The 26,772-nt window shown below is 41.1% G+C and overlaps 2 protein-coding genes and 1 long non-coding RNA gene across 4 annotated transcripts in view; 1 reads left to right on the top strand and 2 right to left on the bottom strand.

Moving 5' to 3' along the window:
* Positions 1-2,270, top strand: part of LOC118410155 — a 3,754-nt gene extending 1,484 nt beyond the window's left edge. Inside the window, exons 2-3 of the mRNA XM_035811687.1 lie at positions 239-306; positions 1,414-2,270. Of these exons, the coding sequence (XP_035667580.1) occupies positions 239-306; positions 1,414-1,715 (370 nt within the window). The 3' untranslated portion in view covers positions 1,716-2,270. The remainder of the gene's footprint in view (positions 1-238; positions 307-1,413) is intronic.
* Positions 2,271-2,499: 229 nt separating this feature from the next.
* LOC118410157 lies at positions 2,500-9,283 on the bottom strand. The gene is made up of 2 exons (XR_004830534.1): positions 8,846-9,283; positions 2,500-5,254 (listed from the first exon to the last, which is right to left on the bottom strand). It is a non-coding gene; the product is annotated as an uncharacterized LOC118410157 (long non-coding RNA).
* Positions 9,284-14,851: 5,568 nt separating this feature from the next.
* The window catches only part of LOC118405316 (carboxypeptidase N subunit 2-like), a 34,973-nt gene continuing 23,052 nt past the window's right edge, over positions 14,852-26,772 (bottom strand). The window contains exons 1-8 of one of the 2 annotated variants that reach the window (XM_035804803.1): positions 24,471-24,909; positions 23,948-24,131; positions 23,035-23,306; positions 21,532-22,544; positions 17,905-18,065; positions 17,249-17,442; positions 16,926-17,105; positions 14,852-16,733 (exon numbers count right to left, since the gene is read on the bottom strand). In XM_035804803.1, coding sequence (XP_035660696.1) covers positions 16,428-16,733; positions 16,926-17,105; positions 17,249-17,442; positions 17,905-18,065; positions 21,532-22,544; positions 23,035-23,306; positions 23,948-24,113 — 2,292 coding nt within the window. In that variant the 5' untranslated portion in view covers positions 24,114-24,131; positions 24,471-24,909 and the 3' untranslated portion in view covers positions 14,852-16,427. Of the gene's footprint in view, positions 16,734-16,925; positions 17,106-17,248; positions 17,443-17,904; positions 18,066-21,531; positions 22,545-23,034; positions 23,307-23,947; positions 24,132-24,470; positions 24,910-26,772 lie in introns of those variants that run through there. The other variant, XM_035804770.1, reaches the window with a different exon arrangement.

The following is a 26,772-nucleotide window of genomic DNA, read 5'->3' on the forward strand; positions in this document are numbered from 1 at the left end:
AGTATAATGAAAATACTGTCCTAGGATCAACCCTATGGTTTTCATCGGACAATATGGTATTAAAATGGGTTAAACTTAAGGTTTATGTAGTGCATTAATGCATGATGCTAGTACTATCAGGAGGTAAGCAAAATAATTGTGCTGTCTTAACAGTATCCCTTATGTGATCTGCATTTTCATTTTTAACATAGAAAAATACATACAATACAGCAACACAACATTGCACTCATGATTACAGACGAGGCACCAGGGACTGTATTCATGTTGATGGCTTCAAGAAGTGGTTAGACGCAATGCAACAAAAAGGTAAGTATCTCTTCAAATCATGTTCCAGCCCCAATGTGGACATTTCAAATTTGGTTTAATACCTTTATAGCAGATGGTTGAAGAAAAAGGCATCTCTAGTCTCAGACTCTTGTTTTATATAACTTATTATTATAAGCAGACATTAAGGCCTTTATATTCACATATCCTTGTTAATGTCACATGTCCTTCTTAAGTCAGATGTGACATAGTACATACATGTATTACATTTTTATGATAACTACAAAGCCATTAGCATGCACACAATATGCATGTGTGGCGTTCAGTTCAAAGTCAACATTATGGCAGGTACCATGATATATGTCCCGCAGTTATTTACTAGCAATTGCTACACTTATGAGCCTAACTGCAACATTTTTATGACATATTTTGCAATTTGTCATTTTCATGTGCAATTTCCAATTTAAAGACGTTTTTATCACTTTGGTAGGTAAATTCCATTCTTATGACACAATGTTGGGACATCTAAGTACCTCATCCTCATATTTGTTGCATAGTGTTTGTTATTCACAAATACCAGTAGTTTGTCTTTGCAACTTTTACAAAATCAAATTCGCCAATTTTGTATCATAACAAAATGGTCCAGAAATTTAAAGATGATCACAGAAGATACATTGTAGATGACGATGGCAAATAATGTGATGTAGTCCCTGGAGTGTTGTACACCCAGCAATTCATGATTGTAGCCATAATTGCCAACTGTGGGAGTTAAAAATGTGCATTCAAATTACATCTGTGGAGTCAGAGACTATCACCAGGGAATTTTTAGCTGAGCAGAAATTGGGATAGCTGTCTTGTGATTACCATCCCTGTCCAGCCCTATTCCTCATGATATGTTAGAACACAATGTTACTGCATCCCCTGAAGACAGGTTGAAATGTGAAGTTTAGAGTCTATTAATGAATTGCTTTTATTGCTTATTGCTAAGGTGCACACTCTTTGTTTTCATATATTCAACACTACTTTCAATACTTCTGTACTAGCCTTATTGATTAACCGTGGCTCCCATCTTCCCCCCTCACCATGAGGGATGAGTATGGGAGCCTCAGTAAACTAACAAGGCTGATACTCAGGCCATATGATCCACAGAATTCACTGCAGGTTTGGGGTATCAACGTCCAGAAGGCAGTCCTGAAACCAAAGAGGACACATCAGATGCTGAAGTTAAGTTTGGTTTAGAGGACCAGACAGAAGTAGCATCAGCTAATACTACAGGTACTGCAGAGTCTTCCACTTCCAGTTATCCAACATCATTTTCTGACATCATTCATTGTGTTCAAGAGGGGAAGGAGATTCCTGGAATAGAAAAACTCGATGTACAGCCTATCAACTGTGAGCCAACACTGTCCACTCAGACAAGACCACCAAAACCTTGGGAGGGAAGAACTTAGAGCTACCAGCATGTATTTAATAGATACTTTAATTTGTAAAAAAAAAAAAGCATGTAAAAAAAAACATAACACACTGTGATTTTATAACTATAAGGTAAAATGTCTCAAGTACTGCGTGTGAATGCGATTCAGAGTCACAGTGCAGTTAGAAGACTCCTTCTGTCTGATATGATGGTAACTGTTGGTTTAATGATGTCACAGATTGGTCTGTTTGGACATATGGCTGATGTCTGTGACAAGATTGGTTTCTCACGACAACAGGTTTTATGATGTGAACCTTGCAGACTCACATAACCTCAGTCTATCACATGTTTAGACAACCTGACAGAACATCGAACAGTTGCAAATTCTGTTAAAAGGGAAGTCACAGGATACTTTCCAGGTTTAATCTTGTACTGTAGGGGTCATATGTCTTCTAAAGCCGAAGTCTTTTTAGTGTCCATTCTGGAGTTTGCAGATGTTATCGCTGTGCAAATGGGCAGGCAGGATATTGAGGGCAACACAATCTTCTTCCCACACATGTAAGCTGTTCTGGAAGATACCAACCAAATTAAACCAGTGATAAAGCACCTGTGTGTCCTCTCTGCTCTAATCTAGCTGTGGGTTGATGCTGTGAATCAGGACTTGTGCACATCTAAGATGCTGAATGCCCACTGATTGATGATCAAACAAATGTACATAAAAAGCTTGTCAGAACTGGTGGAAACATTATATTATAGAACTTGTAGAAGGTTAAGATGTTTGAATGTTTTAATTCTTGGTAAAAAAAAAGCTTTTTTTTTTGTTTACTTCAGATTACCCCCAAACATGGTTCTTCAGCAATTCAGATGTTTGGAGTTACATTAACTGGATCATGATGACAGATATCAATTCACCCTAGTTTTAATAGTTGAAGGGTATAACATGTTACCCATCAGATAAGCTGTCCTGAGGAAGCTTGTTCCAAAATGATACAGTTCTAGAAAAGGACCTTGCAACATGGAACCTCCTATCCTATTGAGATGTTGAATATGGAAGAAGAAAGAATTATTTACTTTTGTGAAATATTGTATCATTGCTGAAATACCTTGTATTTTGAAGCTAATTATATAAATACAGTGTAGTTTGTAGCCCAAGCACACGACCAAATACAAATCATTTTCTTGACAGTACTATTATGTTGTCCATCATAATCTCCAAGCAGATCCTACGGTATCATAAGATAGTATCAAAGCTGGCCAAGGAGTGTAGCCGGCTAAGGGAGTCAAACGGAAGTTTGATACTATACATTATCATACACTGTGGATCTGGTTAGAGATTAGTCCATCAGACCTGTAGTCCATCAGACCTGTTCATCAGATCTGTTGTCCATCAGACCTGTTGTCCATCAGACCTGTTTCTGCAGTTTGTGCAGGTATCGCGACATTGTGCAGATCATCCATTAATTTTGTTTTGAATGCAGGGGATATTAAGTATACATTACAGACAAATAGGATTATTTAAGTGATCCACGTTAGGTATTCCATTAAGATATCTTCCCAAATGAATACCGGCTCCCATATCTCTGTTTTTGAAAGTTATATCCCACACAAGAGCCTAAAACGAATTTAGGTTTTCACCTGATATTCTTGGCCTGATCACAAACATGATTATACCGGGCATGAGAGAAACGGGAGTATTGTAAGTTTGTTATCCATGTATAATTAAATTTAGATATCTTGATTGATGCAAAAAAATCTATACATTGTCAGTAAGATCACTTTAGGACTTTCTGTCACTTACTATGACCGCCTAAATGTCGGATATGATAGACCTGGGCATGCAAACATCCCAGGCCTAATGCTGAAAATGATTGACAAAATTTTGTTCGAGAATGAAGACAACATTTTTAAGACTTGCTTGGCGTTTTTATTTCTCCCCATATCGATCGGCTTTATCCACAAGATGGACGTACATGGAGAGAGAGAGAGACAGTATCCTTTTGTTGATTCTACACCCTTGGAAAAGAACTTTCTGATTATCTCCACTATTTACCAATTTATCCTTTCAATGTTTACTTCTTTGAACAACCCTTCTGATGCATTCGCAGACCAGGTAGTAGTCCATGTGAGCTTTGTTCAACTCCCGATAGCCTGCACGGTCTTTGCGGATTTGATTACAATTACCTGACATATGGTAAATGAATCGCACAATTACATCTCGCTGATCTCATGTTTAAACTAGCTGTGTTATATTTATGGATTTCATGATATCTGAGACTGTGATGATAGATTAAAGCTGTGGTGGGGATTGAAACACAAAGGGTGAGTAGTACAGTCTCCTCGAACCCGGGCCACCAGCTCACGACCCCAACGCACTAACCACAAGCTTGAAAGATCCGAACCGTTCTTCAGTCAGGTGGACCTTAAACTTTACTTAATCTTGCTTGGCATTACCATTGATCAATGTCAGCGCACTGTCGTTCAAATGACGGGGTTCTTTCAAGAGGTCGCCTACACGTCATCAGATCAGTAACATCAGCGGTCTCAACGACATAAACTGACTCAGGGTGGGCGGTTGGATCGGCAGTTATACTGATGTACAACTTAAAGAATTAAAAGTTTCAGATGGCCATTTCAATTGTACGAAAATGAGTTGCAACTGGAAACTGAACATTTCTGACATTTTTCCGTTATATTTTTATTCCAACCATGTACACAGTCAACAACCTGCTTTGAAATTTTACGAAGATGATTTACAGCTAAAATCTGAACCAGAACATCCTTTTTCCGTTCATATTCTTATTCCAACCATGTACAGAATCTACAAACCGTTTCTATCTAAGTAGACTTTATTACTTAATACGTTCTCAGAACAATGGTTGATATTAATTGGCATTTCCATGTAAGGGAGGCAGATCAAGATGTCCAGGCATTTGCATGTAGTCGTCAAATTTTGCACGGCCCGTCTTGTTGTCACCAGCTATGCTCTGTATACGCAGCGGAAAAGTTGTTTTTATTCAAAGAGTGCGATCTAGAATTCTTTTCTACAGTAGCTAGAAACATTTCTTATGTGTAAAGAGACGAGTCACGCCCGTTTGGTTTATCGCAGAACAGAGACGTCTTTTAGACAGTCCGCTCTATTTCATGGAATGTCTCCTTGTTGTTCCATTTCCAACCCTTGTATGACCTCTTCCATGAGCTGGACAGCATACTGAAGGAGCTGAATCAGTGGTAGAGCTTTAGTTTGGACACGATGACTGTGGGCCGGCCCTCTCTCTGCAGCGTTGTCTTCCGTTAATGTAGGCTTGCCGCCGTGCGACGACCGAAGCATGGCTGCTGTATCGTCGAAGCTTGCCCATTTCTTACCAAACCGCAGCGGAATGATGTGTTTCAATTTGGCATTCGTTGACTTGTCATCCCTCGCAACTCTGTTGAACAATGCAGCCGTGTCCCCATCGTCTCCTCGGACATGCGCAATCGTGACAGCGATGCACAGAGCAACCAGCACGAGGGTGGCGTGCCGTAGCGTGGCGCCGGGGAGTTGCATTGTGGAGTTGCAGAGATTGGAACCGCCCACAACTGTAACACAGACGAGGAATACAGACACGGAAGTTAGCCTTGCGTCGATAGCCTGAAAAAAGACTGATACAATGGAGATGGTGTTCATTAGCATTGACTTATCCCAACATATCACATCATCGACCGCGTATGTACACAATAACGCTCTGACGCAGAAACTGATGCAGCTACGCATCAATACAACTGAGAAAGTTACAAAATTAAAAAAAAAAAGACATGAGCACATTTTCTACTCCATGTATAATCAGTGTGTAGTAATAGATTGTATATATGCCTAGGGCTTAAGCTCCTCAGTATTTGAGAAATATACTATTTGTCATTTCTGACAGTTCCACTACACATGCGATAGGTCCATATTATCCATGCGACAGGTGCCATTACCCATGTGGTAGGTCCATATTACTCATGTGGTAGGTCCATATTACCCATGTGACAGGTGGACTGTACATAGTCTGTACTATATGCAATTCTTCCAGAAAAAAAAACAGTATATCTTTTCCCTCCATGTGCAATAGTTGTAGACTGTAGAAACACTAGTTTTAGTTTTTTAATACTTGTATTTGATAAATGTACTATTGTAGTAGTATTTTTTAGAATAAAGAAAGAAAAAAATTATATATCATTAAAAAAAATTGGCGTCGGGCGTGGCGTAACTGGTACAGCGTTCGGCTCGAAATCTATACTATTAGGTCCTGAGTTCGATCCCCCGCCGTGCCCCCGACGTTGTGCCCTTGGGAAAGGCACTTTACACGAACTTCCTCACTTCACCCAGGTGTAAAAATGGGTACCTGACTTCGGTCAGCATTTCCGTAGTGTCCATATCCAAAACAACAGAACAATCCAGAAGTTAAACTAGACCAAACAAACATAGTTCTATCTAATTGTTGATATGGATCTCCGCCATTGCGATTGACGACTACATTTTCATATGTGCCATGCATCTGATGAATTACCATAAGTCCCGACTGTCAAATCAACTTGAAACAAACATGTATATGGTAAATCTCACACTGGTTGGACGCGTGACGAAACATTCAGATCAACATTATGTACACATCGTAGATATGTCATCAAAATGTGCTCTAGATATTTGACCACCGGGGCACCCCGGAAACGATCAGTTTGCTTTATCGTTCTCGGTTTTCTGATTTCTTTAGTGTTTCACTTTGTCGACATGCTGATGTTATCCTTCTATCTTTTCCGTTGCCTACCGCTCTTCCCTCCTCCCTGGACGGTCCACTGCATTACAGTTATTGCTAGTCCCGATCGATGACCGTGACACGTGGCCGTACCACTTCAGTTTTATTTTCTTCACTGTGGATAGGAGGTATTTGTACGGACCGATGTTTTGTTTTGAGATGCGGTCTCGGTATGCGATCCCTGGAGTCTTCAAGAACCAATTCATCTCTGTGGTCTGTTACAGGGATACTGAGGAGACCAGCACATCAGTCTTACTTTGGAGAAGAGCATGATATTCATGTCTTTCCAGAATAGTCTAGGCTTCGGATATTGTCGCTGCTGTCTGTGCTGTCATGGAGAGGATCTCTGGTTGTGATCCTTCATTTGTAACCTACTGCCCCGACGTTTTCAGTTTTGTTCCTTAAACTGCCGTGTTGAAGACATTGGTGTTGTTTGTCATTACGTTACATTACATTACATTACTGTCGTTGTAGTTTTTCTGCGCATATTCCCATTCCGGAATTCCATTTCCAAAATATACAGTACTGTAGTACTGTTCAAAACATACAGAAGGAAATCCTGATCTCTTTATTACAAGTTTGTGTCTTGGAACTCGTGCATACGCAGGCAGCAGACGTGTGTGCGTACGTTTTGATCTTCTTCTTGTCTCCTGACCACAGGCTTTTATGCTCAGCTGTTGAACCCAGCAATTTAGTACATAAAAGCAAAAGTTACTAATGAAATGTAGGGATCAGCTGTGGGCATCTGCCTAAATCAAGTCGCTTAATTGAGAGGATTATAAACCAAGGTAGAAAAGCACGATGCGATATTGCATTTCGAACATGAAAGGGAAAAGAACAATCTTACATTAGAGTTTAATTTGTAAGTTGGTAAGTTTTGACGTAATTATTTCGATCAGCTTTTTAGCAACCAGTCATCTTCAGCGTTCACTGTTTAGCCAGGCAGTTAACGCTGCGACGGAAGGATTACCATTGCCAGTAGGCAAGAGTATTCTTTCTAATGATATCATTACCAAGTACACAGTAGAATCTAGTTTACTGCACAGCGGATAGACGCACACTTTTGGTAATTGCACGAAATCCCCAAATCCAAACCGGAGAGGTCTAGTTGGATAATTTTGTATTGTTGTATCACTTGGATGATTGCACGAAGTACGTTGCCAAATGGGACATGCAATTAGACGGCTTAAGTAAGCAGGTTTCCTTTCTGGAAGGTTCTTGTCAGGTACGCACAGCTCTCCCTCTCTCTCTCTCTCTCTCTCTCTCTCTCTCTTTCTTTCTCTCTTGCAAGAATCTCCCTGATACAAGCTATCTACTAGAGACCATGCGAACAAGAAAGGACTGCTCGTATGATTTTACAGGAAAAATTGTCAACGTTGCTATTGGACTACCCCCTCCCAGCGCCTTGTGTACCGACGAGAAGGACCAAATGTACGAGCTACACGTACCGTCAACCGACCATTACATATCATAAACGTTCTTACACATCATACATGTACACTGGGCTGTGTTGTTTCATTACAATGTCTGACAACTGTACGAATATTTTGACTCGCGAAAAGGATTTAGACATTCAATTACGGAGTATAAATACTAGCAGCTATGATATAACGGGTGAATATAAATCATAAAGTGGTGCACAGTGAAATGTGTAGCTTACAACAAGTAGCTTTGAAGTAACAAAGTATGTGAGATGAGGCTCAGGCAAAATTGAATCTGCAGGAGATATTAGGTCTTATCGCAGTGAAGAGATTGCCCGTGAATGAGAAAGGTCTAGACGTCTGAAATCTCTCTTCTCACAATTGAATCCTTCAGATCACACAATGATGCCTTATATTGACGTTACTGCGGTGACAAAACACCCCGCTAGCACCATGAGGCTGTTACTGTGACTCTGAGTAACCCAGCCTGTGTTGTGTAGGCTTTAGTTTGCCGTGTTTTATAGTCGATCAGAATGAGGGGGAAACCGAGCCATTTCTAGCGGGCGAGGTATTCGAAACGCTGAGCAAATTGCCCATGCGTTGTGCGTTCCGCTAGATTTCTGAATATATTGGTCAATACTGTTCTCTACGGCCGTCAGGGAATCGCCGAGAAAGGAGAAATTTCTGTGACGGAAGACATTTTCTATAAGACCATCAGAGAGGAAGGAAGAAAAGGGGCAAAAAAAGGATAACCAATTGCGAAATATCGGAAAGTGCACCATGGAAATGATCTCGTCAATGGCTGTAAATAGAACAACGGCATACATTTGGAGTTTTTGAATGGCCTGTATTGTGGAGAAATGTTTGCATGCATTGTATGCAATCAGTATAGACGCAGATGTGTCCACATCAATCGTGTTAAGCCGATCATGAGTACAGGCACGACAAAACAGCCTTACGGGTGTACCTACCGTGGAATATGCTTGTTCAGACGAGTCACCCGACGAGCTTTCTCTCTTCTCCAAAAGCGCCTTGTGCTGAACTCCGTCCTCCGCTTGTTGTGCCTCTGACGCGGGCAGATCTGTCTCGATAACTCTCGCTGTGCCTATTTATAAGACCCGGCCGAAAAGCGTAGGCTTGTAATTGACACCTGGAGCCCTACCCCACTATGGACGGCCCTTTCAATGACGTCACCCTTGAGAACCTGTAGCGGAAATTGCACATCAATTGTCGCGGACTGAAAGGTTATTTCGCTTCTCTGAAGTTTTGTGCTCACGTTTGATCTGATGACGTCGATGTAGACTAGATTCCAGACTCTTCTCTGGGCAGGGCCAAAATACCCGGCCGAGACGACTTAATAATTTGCCATAGGGTATGGGTCTGGGAACTAACTGTAGACCTCTTTCAGCCAGCTTGACACATTTTACAAATTCGTCACCCTTCTTTTATCAGTATCTACATTATGTAGCCCCGAGAGGAGTCTGGGATAGACTAACTTTAACTGGAAGGTGTTAGGTTAAGCCGATTTGAAGGAATCCATCTGGCCACGTCACTGTGCACATGTGCTTACGTCACCAGCAAGACCTAACTTCCTTGCGAACACAAGCCGTCAGTTCTGTTTCCATTTGGGACGTAAACTTTCCTGGTCTTAACTTCAGAGAGTAAAGCATATCTACAGTTGTAATCTATAGTTGTAATCAGCTTTCACTAAACTTTCTATAAACAAACATGCATGTTATTGGGAGGGAAGCTCTTGGGCTTATCCAATCACACAGCATATAACATTGGGAATAAACGCATCATCAGCCGATAACATGGTTACATTCCTATTTCCACATTGCATTTTGTCTGTATTTCCCGACATAAAATGACGTACACATTTTATGAGAAACAAAGTGGGTACGCAAGCAGAAAGGACTCTATGTACTACGTACTGAGAATGAAAGAAGACAAAAATCTACTTTCGCTGCCGTGTAACTGTCAAAACACAATATTGCTAGACTAGTGTGTTGTGGGTTTGGCAAGTTTGCTGACACAGCAAGGGAGTATCAGAATGACAAATACACGGCCGGTGTTTAACCTTATCGGTTATTAAGTTCTAGTCCTCCGACTCAAAGCGTATTAAGTCTGGGGAACTATCTTGAAAATCTATCTTGAAGGTGTCACGCCGAGATCAACAGATTCATATTAATGATTTCATCATCCTCTAAGTCCCAGTAACAATGCATACATTGACATTCTAAGTCTCAGTTGGAAATAACCGCTATCATATCACATGCAATAAACTTGTTTTACTATCCATCAATTCTGTTGCTTGATAAGATTTATAATATGTTTCAGCTGTAATTATTTCTGTCCTGAGGACTTTCGACAGGGGGTACGGGGACATACTGATCACGGAGGAGTAATTCTAACGGAAGAAAATTGTGATTTATCTTTACAACACGTTTGACATATTTGTTTGGATCGTGTAACAATTAGTCGAACTTTTCAACTTTCAAAACTTCCTGTATCATCAAAACAATGTCATACTTAGATAGTAGGACAGAAGACCTGACTAAGAAATCCGCGACATGGCCATGGTTCTGAAATCAACATGCATCGAACAGAGGAGTATATTTTCCTCATGTTTACTCCAAGGTTTCGAGCGATCTAACATGTGTAACTATTTTTAAGGCATCGAGGATGCTGAGTAGGATGTATTGTATTCCATGAAATACACTTCTATTATTTACAGATGCCGTAAAACTAATTCAGATGAGGAGGACAACAGTAGATGTAACCTACCAACATTTACGATTGGAACTATGTTCATGATCCTCAATAGAAACATAATGGTCATACAGATAATATTGGCAGACTGTCCAAATTTGAAGCCTCTCTGTTGATAAGGTGTGTGACGTCTGTCCTTCTCAAGTTTCCCTGGACTTGGTTTAACCCTAACCTGACCTCAACGTTCGTCACATCAAATATCAATGTCGGTTTAGTAATGCATTTAATATTGTTATGTTTGTATCAATTATCCTTAACGTCCAAAACCTCCCGACAGAATATGGTCGTTCACCTGCATTAACACGCGCTGTAGATTAAAATCGCCTCGTAAGACTCACCGGGATTCCCATTACGCGTCAACGTAACACAATTATGTGGTGTCCGTGATGGGATCCATGTGGACGAAATATGATTTCTGCGCACATGTGAAATGTAATAAATGTTGTAGCAGCACATTCTGCGGCCTGTAGAGGTGAGTAGCAACCAGTAATGGTGATTTGAAGTCAGCCGGATTGGCGGCCATTTGTCAAACACACACACACACACACAGACAAACATACATACACGCACACACACACACACACACAAACATACATACACACCGACACACACACACACACACACACACACACACACACACACACACACATACATACATACATACATACACGCACAGAGAGAGAGAGGGAGAACGATCCTCCAAACATAACCTAAAAAGTTCATCACCACGTACTTTGTTGAAGATTATCTGATCACATGCCTTTAATATCCCCGTCCCGCATGACAATCCTTATCAATGCGCCTATCGGGAAAAGCCACAATATTCTCAACGTGCAACATATTTGTTCTGTATAATCTTCATATATCAAGCCATAACAAGACCGGCTGTAAAAGTCGACTGTACTTGTATGTAGGGTGTACAGTTCGAGAATCAAAGAATTTCCCTGGGGTTCTTCCCTGAGGATGTTCACCTACCTCATGAAATATTCGATCTCATAGCAATTAACTTAGTTGTATGGGTATCTGAGTAATTGGCTCACTCGGGACCAAAATGAACGTTACACTGTTGATGTCAGCGATGAGTTTACAGTGTGACGTCACGCCAACAATCATTCATTGATTTTCATTTTACTTGTTTATTCGATGTCTCGTACATTCAAGCTTTCTGACAATCTACGGCATATTTTGCTCTTAGTTGCGTCTTAGATACTCTAGGTCTAAACTTTCAAATTGAATATAAAGCAACTCGAGTATAAGATTTAAAGCTAACGTCTTCGAGCTGCAGTAGATGTAATACCAATGTCCTTATCCGTCCTCCTGTCCGTGGCTTCAGTACCGTCTATTGTCCATGTTACACATTACATTTTACACCCGCTAAAAGTGAACAGAAGACGTATCAGACACACCGGCACCTCGTACAACGCTATCACTACATTCCAGTTATCCGAGGAACATTAGTGGTTTCAAAGGTACGGTTTCATTGTGTTTGGGTCAGTTTGGTGTGCATGAAAGGGAAGACTTGACATGATGCATGATCGAAGATTTGCGTTGTGTCTTTCATGATATTTCATGGCATAAAGGGAACTACATTTTTGTTCCACTATGCTCAATGTATATAAAATGGGTAGCAAAGTACGGGATTTGGAAATGTAGGGAGGATGAATACGTTTTTGTGACTCGGGAACTGGTAAGGATGACCTGTAAAGGATTGATGTCATGTAGAGATATCACCTCAGACTTGTGCCCGGTAGTCATGATAACAAATAAACGCTTTCATGTAGATATTTCCCAGATACATGTGTCCTTGAGAATGGCATTATGTGTTCGGCCATTCAAACCTTCCCATTCTAGATCTGCACGCGTTATTAGCCGTTTGCCGCTTCTAACAGTGTTTCATCGCTGTAAACGCACACGGCTTTTCACCTGCTAATCTCTAGAATTCATCATCCGGCCATCACTAAATCTGCCGCTATCTCCGGACCATATGGTACGGGGGCTGCCCGCAATCAACCAACCGACTGACCGGCTAATGAGAAAGCGGGAAAGGTGCCCTTCAGTTTCAAATCTCGTCAGACAACGCCTACATAATCCACCATCGCTCGGACATAATATCTATGTAATCCGAAATGTAATTACACCTTCGTGCACCGTTGGCGTTATTGTATGTGAAACATCCAGCAGCCCAACCTGTCAAGGCCAACCATGAAAGCTGTCAGTAAGAGCGCGGGGCTATCAAATCTGTTCCGCTGTTCGGTAATAAAGTTGGTGGTAAAGGGGTGGAAACACTTGCCGTGAAGAGCTTCAAAAGACTTGCTGACTACCGGAAGGTGAATTAGAGTGGTAGGAACATGATGTCCAAAATGTGTGTGTGTGTGTGAGTGAGTGTGTGTGTGTGTGTGTGTGTGTGTGTGTGCGTGTGCGTGCAGTGTGTGTTACCTACGTGAAATGGGTAAACTTTGCCATCTCCGTGTTATTTAGGTACTATAGGTTAGATTGGGTCTAATACGTGCATTACTTTTGTTTACAAGGGCTGATTCATCAACCATTTCAATAGTAGAAATGATGGTGACATCTCTGTTGCATCTCTACTGGATTATTTTTGATCACTTTATTTTCATTGCTGATCTTTGTTCCCTTGCCATGGCTTGGCTTCAATCGTATGGTATTTTCATGTCCCATCCGCGGCAAAAAAAAGTAATGAAGTTCAAGCAAGAAAAGGATTGGAGTTGTAAGAACGCTTTACTGGTGTCTGAAAAAAGTACAACTGATCATGGCATCGATATTACATATGACTCATTTTTATATTAGATACAAGATTCAAGTCGACGTGCCGTCAAAGAAGCTTCAGGTTAGATTGTAGAGGCAATGGTTATTGGAAAGGCGTGTTTGAAGTATTTGGTAGGTATCGTGAGTTGAGCTTTAGAGTGGCCACAGATATCAGGTCCTTACGGGTGATACACTTCACAGAGATGCTCAAACTATTAGTCTAGCAGATTCACCATTTCCCATTGTACGGTTTAGCCACAGATCCATATGATGTGTGTTATCTATCTAACCGATCCGAAGGTAAAGTCTGTGGGTCTGATATGTTCTAGTAGTTGCCAATCACGCCCCTTTACTTCATCTTATTTTATTCTGTTCCTCCAACTTTGACTCCAACGTGTGATGTTTTCACTGACGACTCGCGTTTGATCCTTCCTCATATTAAAAGACTAAATTGAGCGAAAGGGCGTTAGTTCCTACTGTCAGATCGAACTCCTACCCCGAATTTTTTTCTTTAAGAAAGCGGGCGTGTGCGTGGGTTTTGTCAGAAGCGCTTTATGTGTGTTCAGGGTTACTGGTCAAGCAAGTAGTAGAAGCATCAGTCTTACGTCTCGTGTGTAATTCTTACTCTCATACAAAAAATTATCAACGTGCTCTCGACCTGATCTCTGAGTTTTGAACTGAGTGTGTAAAACATGAAATTGAGGTTGGGATACAGTAAGATAAAAAAAACTATTTCTAACTTTGGAAATATTCAACTGCCTAGCCACTGCCACTTATTGTCAGTACCAGTCGGTAGGTCAAGTGAGGCCTAAACCTTGACCTGTGCGGTGCTGGTGTCAGTGACATATGTTACCGGCCATTTAGTTCCGAGCTGCCAACATCCAGCGTGTCAGTGGCCTGCGCTTCAGCGATATGCCGCTCTCGATTGATGGGCTTATTCCGCGGAAAATGGCCTTTGGCATCTTACAGACCATCATCCTTACGACATCCCAGGCATTAACTGGAGATACGAGATTGTGCAGGGGATAGAGGGACCCCATAAGTGATATCGTTGAGAGCAATGATTTAGATTACAGTCCGTGATAGGCGAAGGAAAGTTTACTCCGCCACAATTCGTATCTGCCAGAGCATGTACCTATTTACACAAACATGTATATGGTAATCAGAACCTGTACCCTTAAATTTTCTGGTTGATAAGATACACGAGAAGACGTTTCCACTGTTCCAGTAGCAGGTAGATGCGTTGTGCATCTTATGATTCGGTGCAGTTTCTGGACGTAATGGGAATGAAGGGTTGACCCGCCTATTCCTCGGTGCATTTGGCGTCATAAGACCTGGTCATTCGCTATAACCACCGAATGAATAGACCGAGTGAGCAAAGGGTCATTAACGTTATTGTCATATAGACTATCCAAACTAACTCGTATGAAACAAAAAGATTCTTTTGATGCTATAATTGTAAATCTATTTGTCGAATGCATTTTGAAAATTTACATTTGTCTTTCTGGTACATAAGGACAACTTACAGATGTCAGTTTGAAACCAAAATTTCCACAGAAAACATATGCATAACATTGCAATCCTACCATGTCAAATCTTTTCAAAAGCTTGTCTATTACGCTGTATTGATAAACATACCTCCTTGCTGAACGTTATCATTCCTCCCTGTTATGTGTTATTACGATTGGACAATGTTCTGTGAACTCTCCTTCTGATTGGATCCGGTGACAGATGATTAAACACCGGTGTTAAATATTTGACATTTGTAAGGGATCAATCTAGTATGTGTCTGGGCCTTTGCTACACGACTGCGATGGATTTGACTATCTCCCTAAATCTTTTCCTTTCACCACCATCCCCGGTGGCAAGTCTTACTTGCATTGTGCCATCGGCATCATGTTATGAATAGATCAGGAGATGAGGAGGAGATAACGAAATAGGTCGTGTAACAATAATGTGGCAATATTTTCGAGGGGGAGGGTTTGATCAGAAGATATAGGTCTGAAAGAAAGAAGGAAGGGAAATGAGACGGATGTTGTGACATCCACATAGGCGTAAGGTGCACAATTAAACTTTCCGCGTATATTGTATAATATGGGACTTTTATCAATATCCACCAAATTTCAGATCACTGATCATTTCTTTGCAGGCGCCAACCAATCACGTTTGGTTAGAGAGAAATAAAAACATGGACAACTGAGCTGCGACCTGAAGAGTGCGGGTCAACTTGCTCTAGCTCTTCTGAGAGTATGTCTCCATAGATTTCATGGCAAAAAGAACACATGCATGTGCGACCCACATGGCTCTAAGTACAGTTCACCTTTGTTTCTCTCTCCACTTGCTTATTGATTTAAGAAACGTGCGTCGACTTCTAAGCAAATCTAGCTCACGCATTGCAAACATTTTCTTCATAGCGTTTTACATGCATTTGCTTTCAATGTGATAAATACTCATATTGATGTTCTGTACCGTGCTGTACTCTACCCATAAGCATATCGGCCCCACAAATCTGCACAAATGTATTCGATATTTAAGGTACACTTGTAACATTGTGTTTGCCTAATATATAGAGCATGGTGTTACTGATTCCACAAATTATATTTAAAAGATATCTGCATCGTTAACGATATGTTTGTTCTATCGCCATGGGCGAAGTGATAGAAATTCAGGTAGCCGACAACATGGGTTTTTGGCTTGTTGTGGGATTGCAGGTCGATTACGTTTTTCATAGCTGACTTTTTAAGGACCAGAGAGTATAGATCACGGTCAGTCCGTGGGACGACGCTTTCAGCTTTGATTGAACCTTGATCACTATGGACGATTTTGGTGCTTCTCACCAAAGTTTCCAATGTAAACCCTTATGTCAGGCCTGATTTATGCTCAAAATACATTCCGGAAAACGGACAAGATTACCTTTCTTTCGTCCGTAGTATATGAAATCACAATTTTGAGTAAATAAACAAACAAATCATCAAGCACATTCCCTAGCGTAGACGCTGTACCAAACAGCAACTGTCAGGTGTCTATCCCGGATATGTACCAAGGAAACAAAAGGACTATGTTGAAATTCCAGACAAAATGGTGGATTCCCACGGCTTGGCTAGTCGGACCTCTGGTCACCTTCAGAACAACTCGGGCCTCGGCTGTTCCAAAGGCGTTAACCGCCATGCAGGTGTAGAGGCCCGCGTCCTCGGTTGTGACTGTCGCGATGACAAGTGTGCCGTCCGTCTGGACGTGCATGTTCGGGAATTCGGAGTCGGAGGTGAGAGACATACCTCTAGGGGTTGTCCAGAGTACTGCAGCGCCTGGGCAGGCAGTGACCTAATGTGGATAGACAGTTGGTACTCTAATGTAAGTTCATCAGTGACGGGATAGATAGTTATTCCATTTGAAGGTATAAAGGAGAATAGACGAGACACATGCCATACAACGGATAACAACGGTAACAATATTGTAAGCTCACAAAGTGTTTTAATGCCAAGATCATTGGAGAAGTACTAAGTACAGTACCACCTTGCATCTCAGGATGGCCTTGTCACCAGCAGCCGCCGAAGTCGTGCTTCCTCGTGTGTCAATCCGGGGACTTTCCTCCGTCACACAACTGCAGTTCAGCCAGTTGGTCGGCACGCGGCGCAGGGGATCTCCTGCCAGGGATGGCGGAGCCGTGCAGTAGAGATCTGGGATGGCGACGGCCTGTTAAGATCAACAGCCTGGTGCATCAGCGTTCATATCATTTCTTCTTCACATAACTTTCGTGCAATAAATGGGGTCTGTTGAGATTTTTAACTGTTTTTATCAAACCGGTAAATTTGACTGTTGAAACGTTTTCCTCTCACCTGTGGCGCCTTGAGCCATGCGGAGTAGCCTGCCAGCTGACAGTCACACACCCACGGGTTACCGTCCAAGTCTAGAGTTTCGTAGTCTCCGTAATAGGTCAGAGGTTGGAAGACGGTCTCAGGCAGGTACTGTAGGTAGTTGTTGCTCAGTGTTAGGCGGTTGACATTTGGGGAATTGTTGAAGGCAGCTCCATCTATAGTGCAGAAATTAACCACAGTAACATCATTCTTTTCCTATCTTACTTTTATGCTCAGATAGATACTTTTAGAGGTGCTGGCAGAAATACATGTAATTTGATTTGTGATTACGGATAGTCTAATACTAGCTATATTATTCCGAGCCAGTCATTGTGTTGTGGCCTGAAACGGGTTTACTGTAGTCGCCACACTGCTATTGTTGTGAAAGCAACTTGTCTCCCACGATTGTATTATTGTATTCTATCAGTACAGTTAGATTCCTAGGCCTTGGCATGTATTTATGAATGGTTGACTAATGTTGGTGGTATATCATGGTCACCCTAACAGCTGGTAAGTTGTACCGAATATCAAAGTCGTGTTCGGCTGGAGTATTTCATGCGCCGCGTCCGACGACGGTACCCTCCTCGCTTGACACTACAATTCTATGTTTAACGAGCAAGAGTATTGGATTAACATACCTATGACTCTCAATTTGGTGTTCTGAAGTTTAACCTCGATAAGTTGTGGACCGAAGGCGCGCGATCCTACATACACGATTGGGTTGTCAGACAGGATCAGGCTTCGGAGTGAGGACAGGTTTGCCAAGGCCTCCCGGGGGACTGTGGTCAGCTTGTTTCCACTACAATAGATAAACATCGATTTAGCAGTTCTTTGACCTGTGTTCTACATCAACTGTTACTTTGAAAATGTATTATTTTGAAACCAACCTGGGTAGCACAAAATTACGTCCCCTTCCTAAATAAAAGTGGAAGGTATGGTTTGATAACAGCATTGTATCTCTCAAGTCAAGTCAAAGTTTATTGCACAACATTTGTAAAACGGGTACAATGTATGGCAAACTTAGCTAACGTTATATTGTACAGACAACTAGCAATATGCTAGTAGTAGAATTAATCTAACAAAGTAACAATAGGTTATGCAATGTTCTATTGCTAATAACATGAAAACATACTACATTCAGGCAGTATTTTATACAAACAATATGACTGAGAGGAGACATAGCGAGGATCTTATTATCTAGTATATACATTACAATGACAATGTATACAAAATTAAGTTGAAATCATGAGGTTCCTTTTCTGCATGGATGTATATATGTATTGGCCTACGTAAACGGAAACAGTGTCGGGACATGACATAAGTACATGAAATAACTCTCTGTTTGTCTTAGGTAATGATTTGTTTTTTATCGTCTGCATTAATTTAGCTCTTTCTTCTATGTAAGTTGGACATTCTATCATGAAGTGGTATTCATCTTCTACGCCTTCTTTGCATGTTGGACATAGTCTCTGGCTCGCTGGGACATTATTGTGTCGGCCCTTTTCAATTTCTAACCGATGTGCAGCAATTCTGAGTTTTGTTGTATTTGCTACGAAAGATTTGTTTTGGACCGAAAGCAAGTATTTCTCAATATGAAATTCAGATTTTATTTTTGAATATGTTTCGAGTTTACTGAAACTTTTGATTTTTTGTCGCCAGCTGGATAGAAACTCGTCTTTAAGGCGCTCCTTGAACATGTTTCCAAAGTAGTTGGCGCTTACGTTGGGGTTCAGCCAAATATTTTGGAACCCGTGTCTACAGAGTGTATCTCGTACATGTATAACCCAGTCTTGTTCTAGTCTTACAGCGTCATTATATGCTTTTTTCACGATTCTGTCATTCGAGAGGCTGTTCAATCTTATCCAATATTTAACCAGTTGAGTCTGTGTATCTATGTATAGCGGAAACATGCCCAATTCTCCCCTTACTGCAGCGTTAACTGAACTTTTGGGGACGCGGAGAAGTATTTTGCAGAAGTTTAGAAGAACATATTCTAGGTCGGAAACCTCGTAAGAAATTGGAGGTTGAGATACCGTAATGTTTTGTTTAGCTAATGTATTGGAATGATATATCATCTGTAACTTATCATTGTACTTGCTGAGTCGAATCAAAACCGGTGATGGTGGGTCAGATTTTTTTCCGACACGAGTAGCTTTACGGATATTAACATCCGATCCTAGTATCGGAGATATAATGTTGGATAATATTTGTCTTATGTTTTCATTTGGACATTCCGTTATTCCATCAAGGATGAGATCCCGTGATTGAACTGTTGTTCCCAGTATCTCGCTACAATAAAGCAAAATTGGTTTGACTAAACTATTAAATAAATCAAGGGCTAGCGGAATGGATGGGTTGTAGTTTGACAGAAGGAGGGATCTGAGTTTGAAAGAAGCCCGGAGGGCTTTTATTCTCAGTTGTTTTGTTGCACGCTGAAATGATCCGGAGGGTGTTATATCTACCCCCAGATATGTATAAAAGTTTGTAATGTTTAAGGACTGTCCTTGTGATTGGAAATTTGAGTTTTTGTTGTAACCTGTTCGTCCAGTTTTTGAAAATATCATAACTTTAGTTTTGTGTCTATTGATTGCTAGCTTCCAGAGTGAGCAGAATCTGTCTAGTCTCTTTAGGCACTCTTGGAGACCACTTTCTGACTTTGAGAAAAGGACTAGGTCATCTGCCCATAGGAGACTGTTAATTGGAGTATTATCGAGAGTGACAGGATCACATAATGATGAAGACAACTCGCTAGGGATGTCATTTATAAAAAGGTTAAATAAAAGGGGGCTTAGATTACACCCTTGGCGTACGCCGCACGTTGATTTAAAGTAGTCTGACAGGCCACCAGGAGTTTTAACACAGTATTTTATGTTGGAATACATGGATTGTATGATTTTGAAGAATTGTCCACCTATGCCTGATGATAACAGTTTGTAGTACAAGCCATCTCTCCAAACAGAGTCGAATGCTTTCTTGAAATCAACAAAGCATGCGTATAACTTTCCACCAGGTTCAGACAACTGTTTATCGATGATAGTTTTAAGCACGAAGATGTTGTCACTTGTCCGGAAGTTTTGTCTAAATCCGGATTGAGAAGGAGTCAATATATTGTTATCTTCCAGAAAGTGCTGCAGACGGTTACTTAATATGAGAGTGAACAGTTTCCCAACGCAGCTAGAAATTGCGATCCCTCTATAGTTTGACGGGTTGGATGTATTGCCGCTTTTGTGTATGGGGACGAGAATGTTTTGACTCCATTGATTGGGAAATGTACCGGACTGGATGGCGAGATTGAACAGTTTCTTCAGTGGCATGACAAGTTGGTTTGTGCCACATTTTAGCATTTCATTAGTGATGGAGTCTGTGCCACATGCTTTACGGCCCTTTAGTTTATGTAGTCCGGCTATGATTTCGTCTTCTAAGATGTCATAGTCCAAGGGATTTCCCGTTTTATTTGCAAGGGTATTGATAATAGTTTTGGTATGCTCCTTATTTCCTATGTCAACTTCGTTATCACTTCCCGTTGTCTGAAGCAGGTCTGTTTCTTTCTGACCGATATGTTGATGGAAATCTGTGTCGGCTTCATTAATTTTTACAAGATCGTTCAGATTTTTGAAGTGAGTTTTCCACTCTTCAGGGCTTATGTTATTATTTTCATCTTGTTTATCATTTCCATCCTGGTTTTGAATTTTCATTTCTCTCCAGAATTTTTGTGGGTCTGATTTACTGAGTTTATAAAGATTGTTCCATTGCCTTTCTTTGAAGAGCTGTCTTTCTGCTTTAATCTTTTTCTTGTAAATTTTAAGGTTGTTAAAATAAGCATGGCGAAGATCAAGTTTCCAGGGACATTTAGAAAATTCTGTAGCTAAACGATTGACTTTCCGTTTGAGAGCAGCACATGACTGGTTGAACCATGGTTTGTTTTTGTTTTTCCTTTTCTTTTTCTTTTTGTAGACAATCTTCCGTAATGACTTGTCGGCAACATGTATGATAATGTCTTCGATTTCTTTCACGGCGTCTTCTACAGTAGGGAAGGATTTAGCCATGAATTTCTGTAAATCTCTTACAGTTGAGGGAGCTTGTAATGCCTCTGTAAATTTGTCTTTAGAATTGTCGTCCCAAACATATTTAGTCGGTAAAGGATGCGAAAAAGGTTTGGTTTGTTTTATATAGGGTGAATAATTCGTAGAGATTGAGCATGTTATCAAACAGTGATCAGAGAATACGGAGGGATCGTCAACTTCAACAACAAATGACGTTCCTACCTAAGATCCAAATCTTGAATATTTGTCAGGTTGTCAAAATCTCCGTATTCCAGTGCCGTGAACGCGTTTGCGGACAAGTCTAGATTCACTAGTCGCCAGGCGTGACGTAAGGCGCTCGTCGGTACTCGAGTCAAACTGTTATTAGCCAAGGCCAATGATGCAATCTTGTCTAGTCCTGCAAACACGTCCGGCTCAATGTCCCTTCGATCCCGGAAATATTTGATTCCCGACATGGCAAGGTTGCTCACGCTTCTCAAGGCCAACAAATCTTCGTTGCGTACAGTATCTATCGGATTGAAGGACAGGTCGAGTTGATGGATTTGGCCCATACTCATAGTTGGGATTTCGGTCAGCACATTTGACTGGAGGAAGAGAAATCGCAATCCAAGTGGAAGGCGCGCCTCCATGCGGAGGAGCTTATTATTGTTTATCCCGAGGGAGTAAAGATTGTATAAGTTTGCAAATACCCCTCCCGTGATAGTTTCCAGTTTGTTTCCAGACATATAGAGATTCCTTAAGTTGAACAGCCCGTGGAAAGTATAATTTCCAATGACACTTATTTCGTTGTCCTGCAGGTATAGTGTTTGTAGGCTTGACAAATCGGCAAACACTCTTCCAGCGATGGTGGAGATTCTGTTGTTGTTCAGCCTTATCTCTCGTAATTTCGTTAGTCCGGAAAAATCTCCCTCATTCAAAGCCGATATGTCGTTGTCTTGAGCATATATTTGAGTCATCTCTTGTAGGCCTTCAAAGACGCCTTGTAAAGTAGAGAGGCGGTTGCTATTGATCCACAGACGGGACATGCTTACAAAACTTGACAAAGCTCCCGGTTCTATCACCGAGATATTGTTGCTAATCAACATCATGCTAGTCGCTCCCTGTGGACTCCCGAATACACCATTCTCAATCCTCGCTATTCTGTTACTTTCCAAGCAGAAGAGAGCAACGCTGGACAGGTTGGAAAAGGCGCCCACTGCAAGTGTGCTGATCTGATTCCCGAAAAGCCGCACGACCTGCAAAGGACGAAGCCGTTGCCATAAAAAGTTCACAATTCTAAGTACGCATGTGCAGATAAATTCTTTGTGGATAATATGTCAAAATGTCGAGGTGAAGGCCACTGAGACATATTAAACAGAACACATCTGTACATCGTTTGGCAGATCCAGACAATAGTTAAGACAAGTACTTGTAAACTGTTCTTATCTCTACTATTGTCTCGATTTGCTAGTTAGGGGTCTTCACCTCTGACATGCGCGTTTTGTACATAGAATCGCGAGCCTTCTTTAGTATCTGAAAGAAGTACGAATTTACTAGTATCACACAAATGAAGTACGATATCATGAAATAGTATTGAGCTGGCTTGGGTTTTACCTCAAGAATAACAATAATACGATCACTTTAACTTCGTACGAAATGGAACAAAATAGTGTAACCTACAGTCAATGATTGCATGTAAAAGAATCACACTTTGATTTTATGTGGAATGTTGAGGTTAGAACATACCCGAAGCCTAGGCAGCCCATTGAACACTCCAGCTGGGATGGACGTGATCTTGTTTCCTCTCATGTCTATTTCTCTAAGACTGTTCATGCCCCTGAAAATTCCAGGAAGAACTTCCGAAATGCTGTTGGTACCTATGGCAAAACTCTGGATATCTGGATTGTTGTCAAAGGCCCCGACTTCTATGCGCTGGACCTGGTTATCAAACAGGTACAGGGTACGGAGGAGGGGCAGTCCTGCCAGGTCTCCCCGTCTGACCGATACGAGCCTCGTACCTGAATGAAAAAGCAATGCAGTATGCTATTGATAATGTGATTTGTACTTCGATACTGTAACCTAGAGTGCCTAATGAGATTCTTTTAGGCCCCTTTTCACTAGACGTCGATCGCGCTGCGCTCTCACTGCAACTTAAATAGGATATGTGTAATCTTCACTCTCACACTATATTATACAAAACAGTATACTATACAAAACAGTATATTATGACAGTATATTATACAAAAAGTAAAAGTGTGACTGAGAAGACAACAAAATACCCAAAGTGTAAAAAGATTCGTTTCTTTTTTATACAATTCGTTGAGCGATCTGTCAAATCTAGGTCGCAGAGCGCGGCGAGAGCGCCGTCCTAGTGGAAAGGGGGTATTAGCTACCTCTCCCCATCGTTAAATCAAGGAGGTTCCTTCTTTCAACCTCCTTGGTTAAATATATCTGTTGCATGTCCCCTGTGTGACGTCTTGACCTTGTCTGTTTTTCTGCAATTTACTTACAAGCAATTTCCTACGCAAAGGGTCTAATGGCGTCGCAAAACGTAGGGGAAATGTTGCATGTTTGTCTAACAACGTCTCAAAAGAGGGAAGGAGGTGTAGCTAAGGTAAGCCAAATCTTATTTGATTTAAAAAGTCGTTCATACTATTACCTTTCATCTGCAACGTTGTTGTGGTGTTCGGGATGCCTTGTGGGATGTGTTCCAACGTGGGGTGATTGCAGTGCACACTGGGAACGTCACTAAAACAAACACACACCGACGGACACGCATGCGCAGAGACCAGGGTCAACATACTGACGACCCAAAACATCGCCATTGTCACGGCTAGTGGCACCTGTGGACAAAGCGACTAATTTGTTTTGCTTTCCGTGTTACATTGTAGATTGTACATCAGAATTCAATTATCGCCCGCGTACAAATTAGTGGGCGTGATCGTGTTCTTGGGAACATGGCTGACTATGTGTACATTACCAACAAGTCGTCCAAACATAACTGGGCTTAAGAAGGGGCAGCTGGTACAAAGGAAATAAACTGTAAATTCTCAACCTATGTCAGGACATTTCATACAGAAGTACACGACTCAGTTGTGTGTTGTTCTGTCTCATGGACAGCGATTTCGCCGTGTAAATCCACTATTAGGGTCAACACTACCAAAAACGTATATTCGGTATACCTTCTTGATACTGCAAATCGTACCGAACTCCAGTCAAGGTCCTCGGGGTCTTCTGTGCTTGAAGTGTCTTTACTATACCCACACCTTGATCAAGGGCATGTCAGTACCGAGACTACCTGTCACAGTATCTTAATCACAGACTAAGCACACACATGTGAGGGCCGAGAGGTACTGAGAAATGTGGAAACCTTCAGGAGACCAAACCAGTTGATCAGGTAAACATAATGACGTCACCACTGTGTTATGTTCACGTGATGTTTTGTGGTCTCACACCGAGTTTCACCTTTAAGACTTTTGAACAGAAACATTAACTATTTTTCCAGTGCTGTGACTTGAAAGAATATGAAACCTGTGCTCCCTTTTGATCTATAAAAGGGCTGGCCCTGGTATGTAAGAGAACAGTATTGTACTGTAACGTATGTAATGTACCATGTTGCTTTTGTTTTACAGGTACTAGTATTCAAATACTGAAGTGATGTGATACTCCAAGTATAACTCCCTCTGACAATCCTGATCGAGTTAACGATACCGTTGTCTACACCAAGTTAACAAATAATTTTATTGCACATTTATGGCTCCTGGCACCAGATTTGCAATAGTACATACAATAATAAGTCTTGCAGATTTTCCCGCTAGAATTTTTCTGCTTGTTGAGCCCAGCAGTCTGCTCCCAGTCTCACATGGGAAGGACACTGTGAGGGAGCGTGGTGTGTCTATCATGGATCTTAACTTCGACTTGGGACTTGACGATTTGTTGAATCCTGTTGAACCTGAGGATCTCAGCTTTGGTAACCAGTTTTTCCAGTATGTTGGAATGGACCTTGAGGTCTTCTCTACGCAGCCTGACCCATTTGCAGAAGTACCCCGGGACCAGGCAGAATCAGGGATAAAAATAAAGATATTCATGGACTTTTGAACTGTGACATTTGAACTGGGATTTCTTATCACGAACTGTGAGTTTTACTTTTTGGTTTGTTATTTTAGTTTGTTATTCTCTGATTCTCTGTACTGTTCCAGTAGTCAAGTAGAGAGAATCCAGTTGTTTTGTTTCGTAATTTACGTTCTGAAGACGTGCCACTGTTTTGTTATTGTTTTTGTTACTTTTATGGTACAGTTGTACCACCCATGCTATTTTCTGAAGTTTTATCCTGTAGAGAGAACCAAACTGTTTTGTTTAGTTTAGTTTGACGGCACCGCGCTTGTCATTTTCTGTTGGCAGTGTTTTTCAGTAGAAAATATTGCACTGAGTTTATTTTCTGAAGATCTGGTTCTTTGTTTGTTACAGTTATAGAAAGCAGTAAACTTGTTATTTTCTGAAGACCTGGTTCTTTGTAACAGTTATAGAAAGCAGTGACCTTGTTATTTTCTGAAGACCTAGGTTCTTTGTTTGTTACAGTTATAGAAAGCAGTAAACTTGTTATTTTCTAAAGATCTGGTTCTTTGTAACAGTTAATTATAGAAAGCAGTGACCTTGTTAGTTTCTGAAGACCTCGGGTCTATGGAATGACTTCCCCGACCTTCGGGTAATCCCCAGTACTTTCCAACCTGGCAACTCGGCACAGAATGATAGTGTACGGGCGAATCAACAAGAATTCATTGGCCTAGCGCCTATGGTTACAGCTATGGAAAGCATTAAACTGTTGTTTACTTTTATGACATTGAGTCTTTGTGTCTTAATCCTCTCTAATCCCCTAGGCAATTAGCACAGTGTGAGAGCTGACCAGTGGTGCAGGAAAAGTGTTGGATTATCGGAAAAGTGTGGTACTATCCAAAAAGTGTGGCTTTATTTTATGCAAATTTTAGATAGTACCACACTTTTTGGATAATACAACACTTTTCTGCACTATGTGGATATAATCACAGTAATTGAAGGGCTCCCATTGGCTGAGGGATAGTGGCCATGTTCTAACAGGTACTAGTATTCAAATACTGAAGTGATGTGATACTCCAAGTATAACTCCCTCTGACAATCCTGATCGAGTTAATGATACCGTTGTCTACACCAAGTTAACAAATAATTTTATTGCACATGAACTTACAAGCGCTTGCCTTTGCAATAGTACATACAATAATAACTGCAAATATTAGTTATTGTTGACAAAAGTTCTGATATTACAAACACCGTTATACGGGTGTATTACTGACCCTTGTTTATGTACGGTAGAACAAAGAACAACCTCCCTACATTTCTCACGTTGGACCTGCGCTCAGGAATTGGCTTTATTTTTGTGCCATGCATAATAGTGTGGTTTTGGAGCACCTTTATCACAAATGGATTTTGCTGTGATCCTGATCATATAAC

Source organism: Branchiostoma floridae, chromosome 2 (genome assembly GCF_000003815.2).
Source record: "Branchiostoma floridae strain S238N-H82 chromosome 2, Bfl_VNyyK, whole genome shotgun sequence".
In the NCBI taxonomy this organism is placed as follows: Eukaryota; Metazoa; Chordata; class Leptocardii; order Amphioxiformes; family Branchiostomatidae; genus Branchiostoma; species Branchiostoma floridae.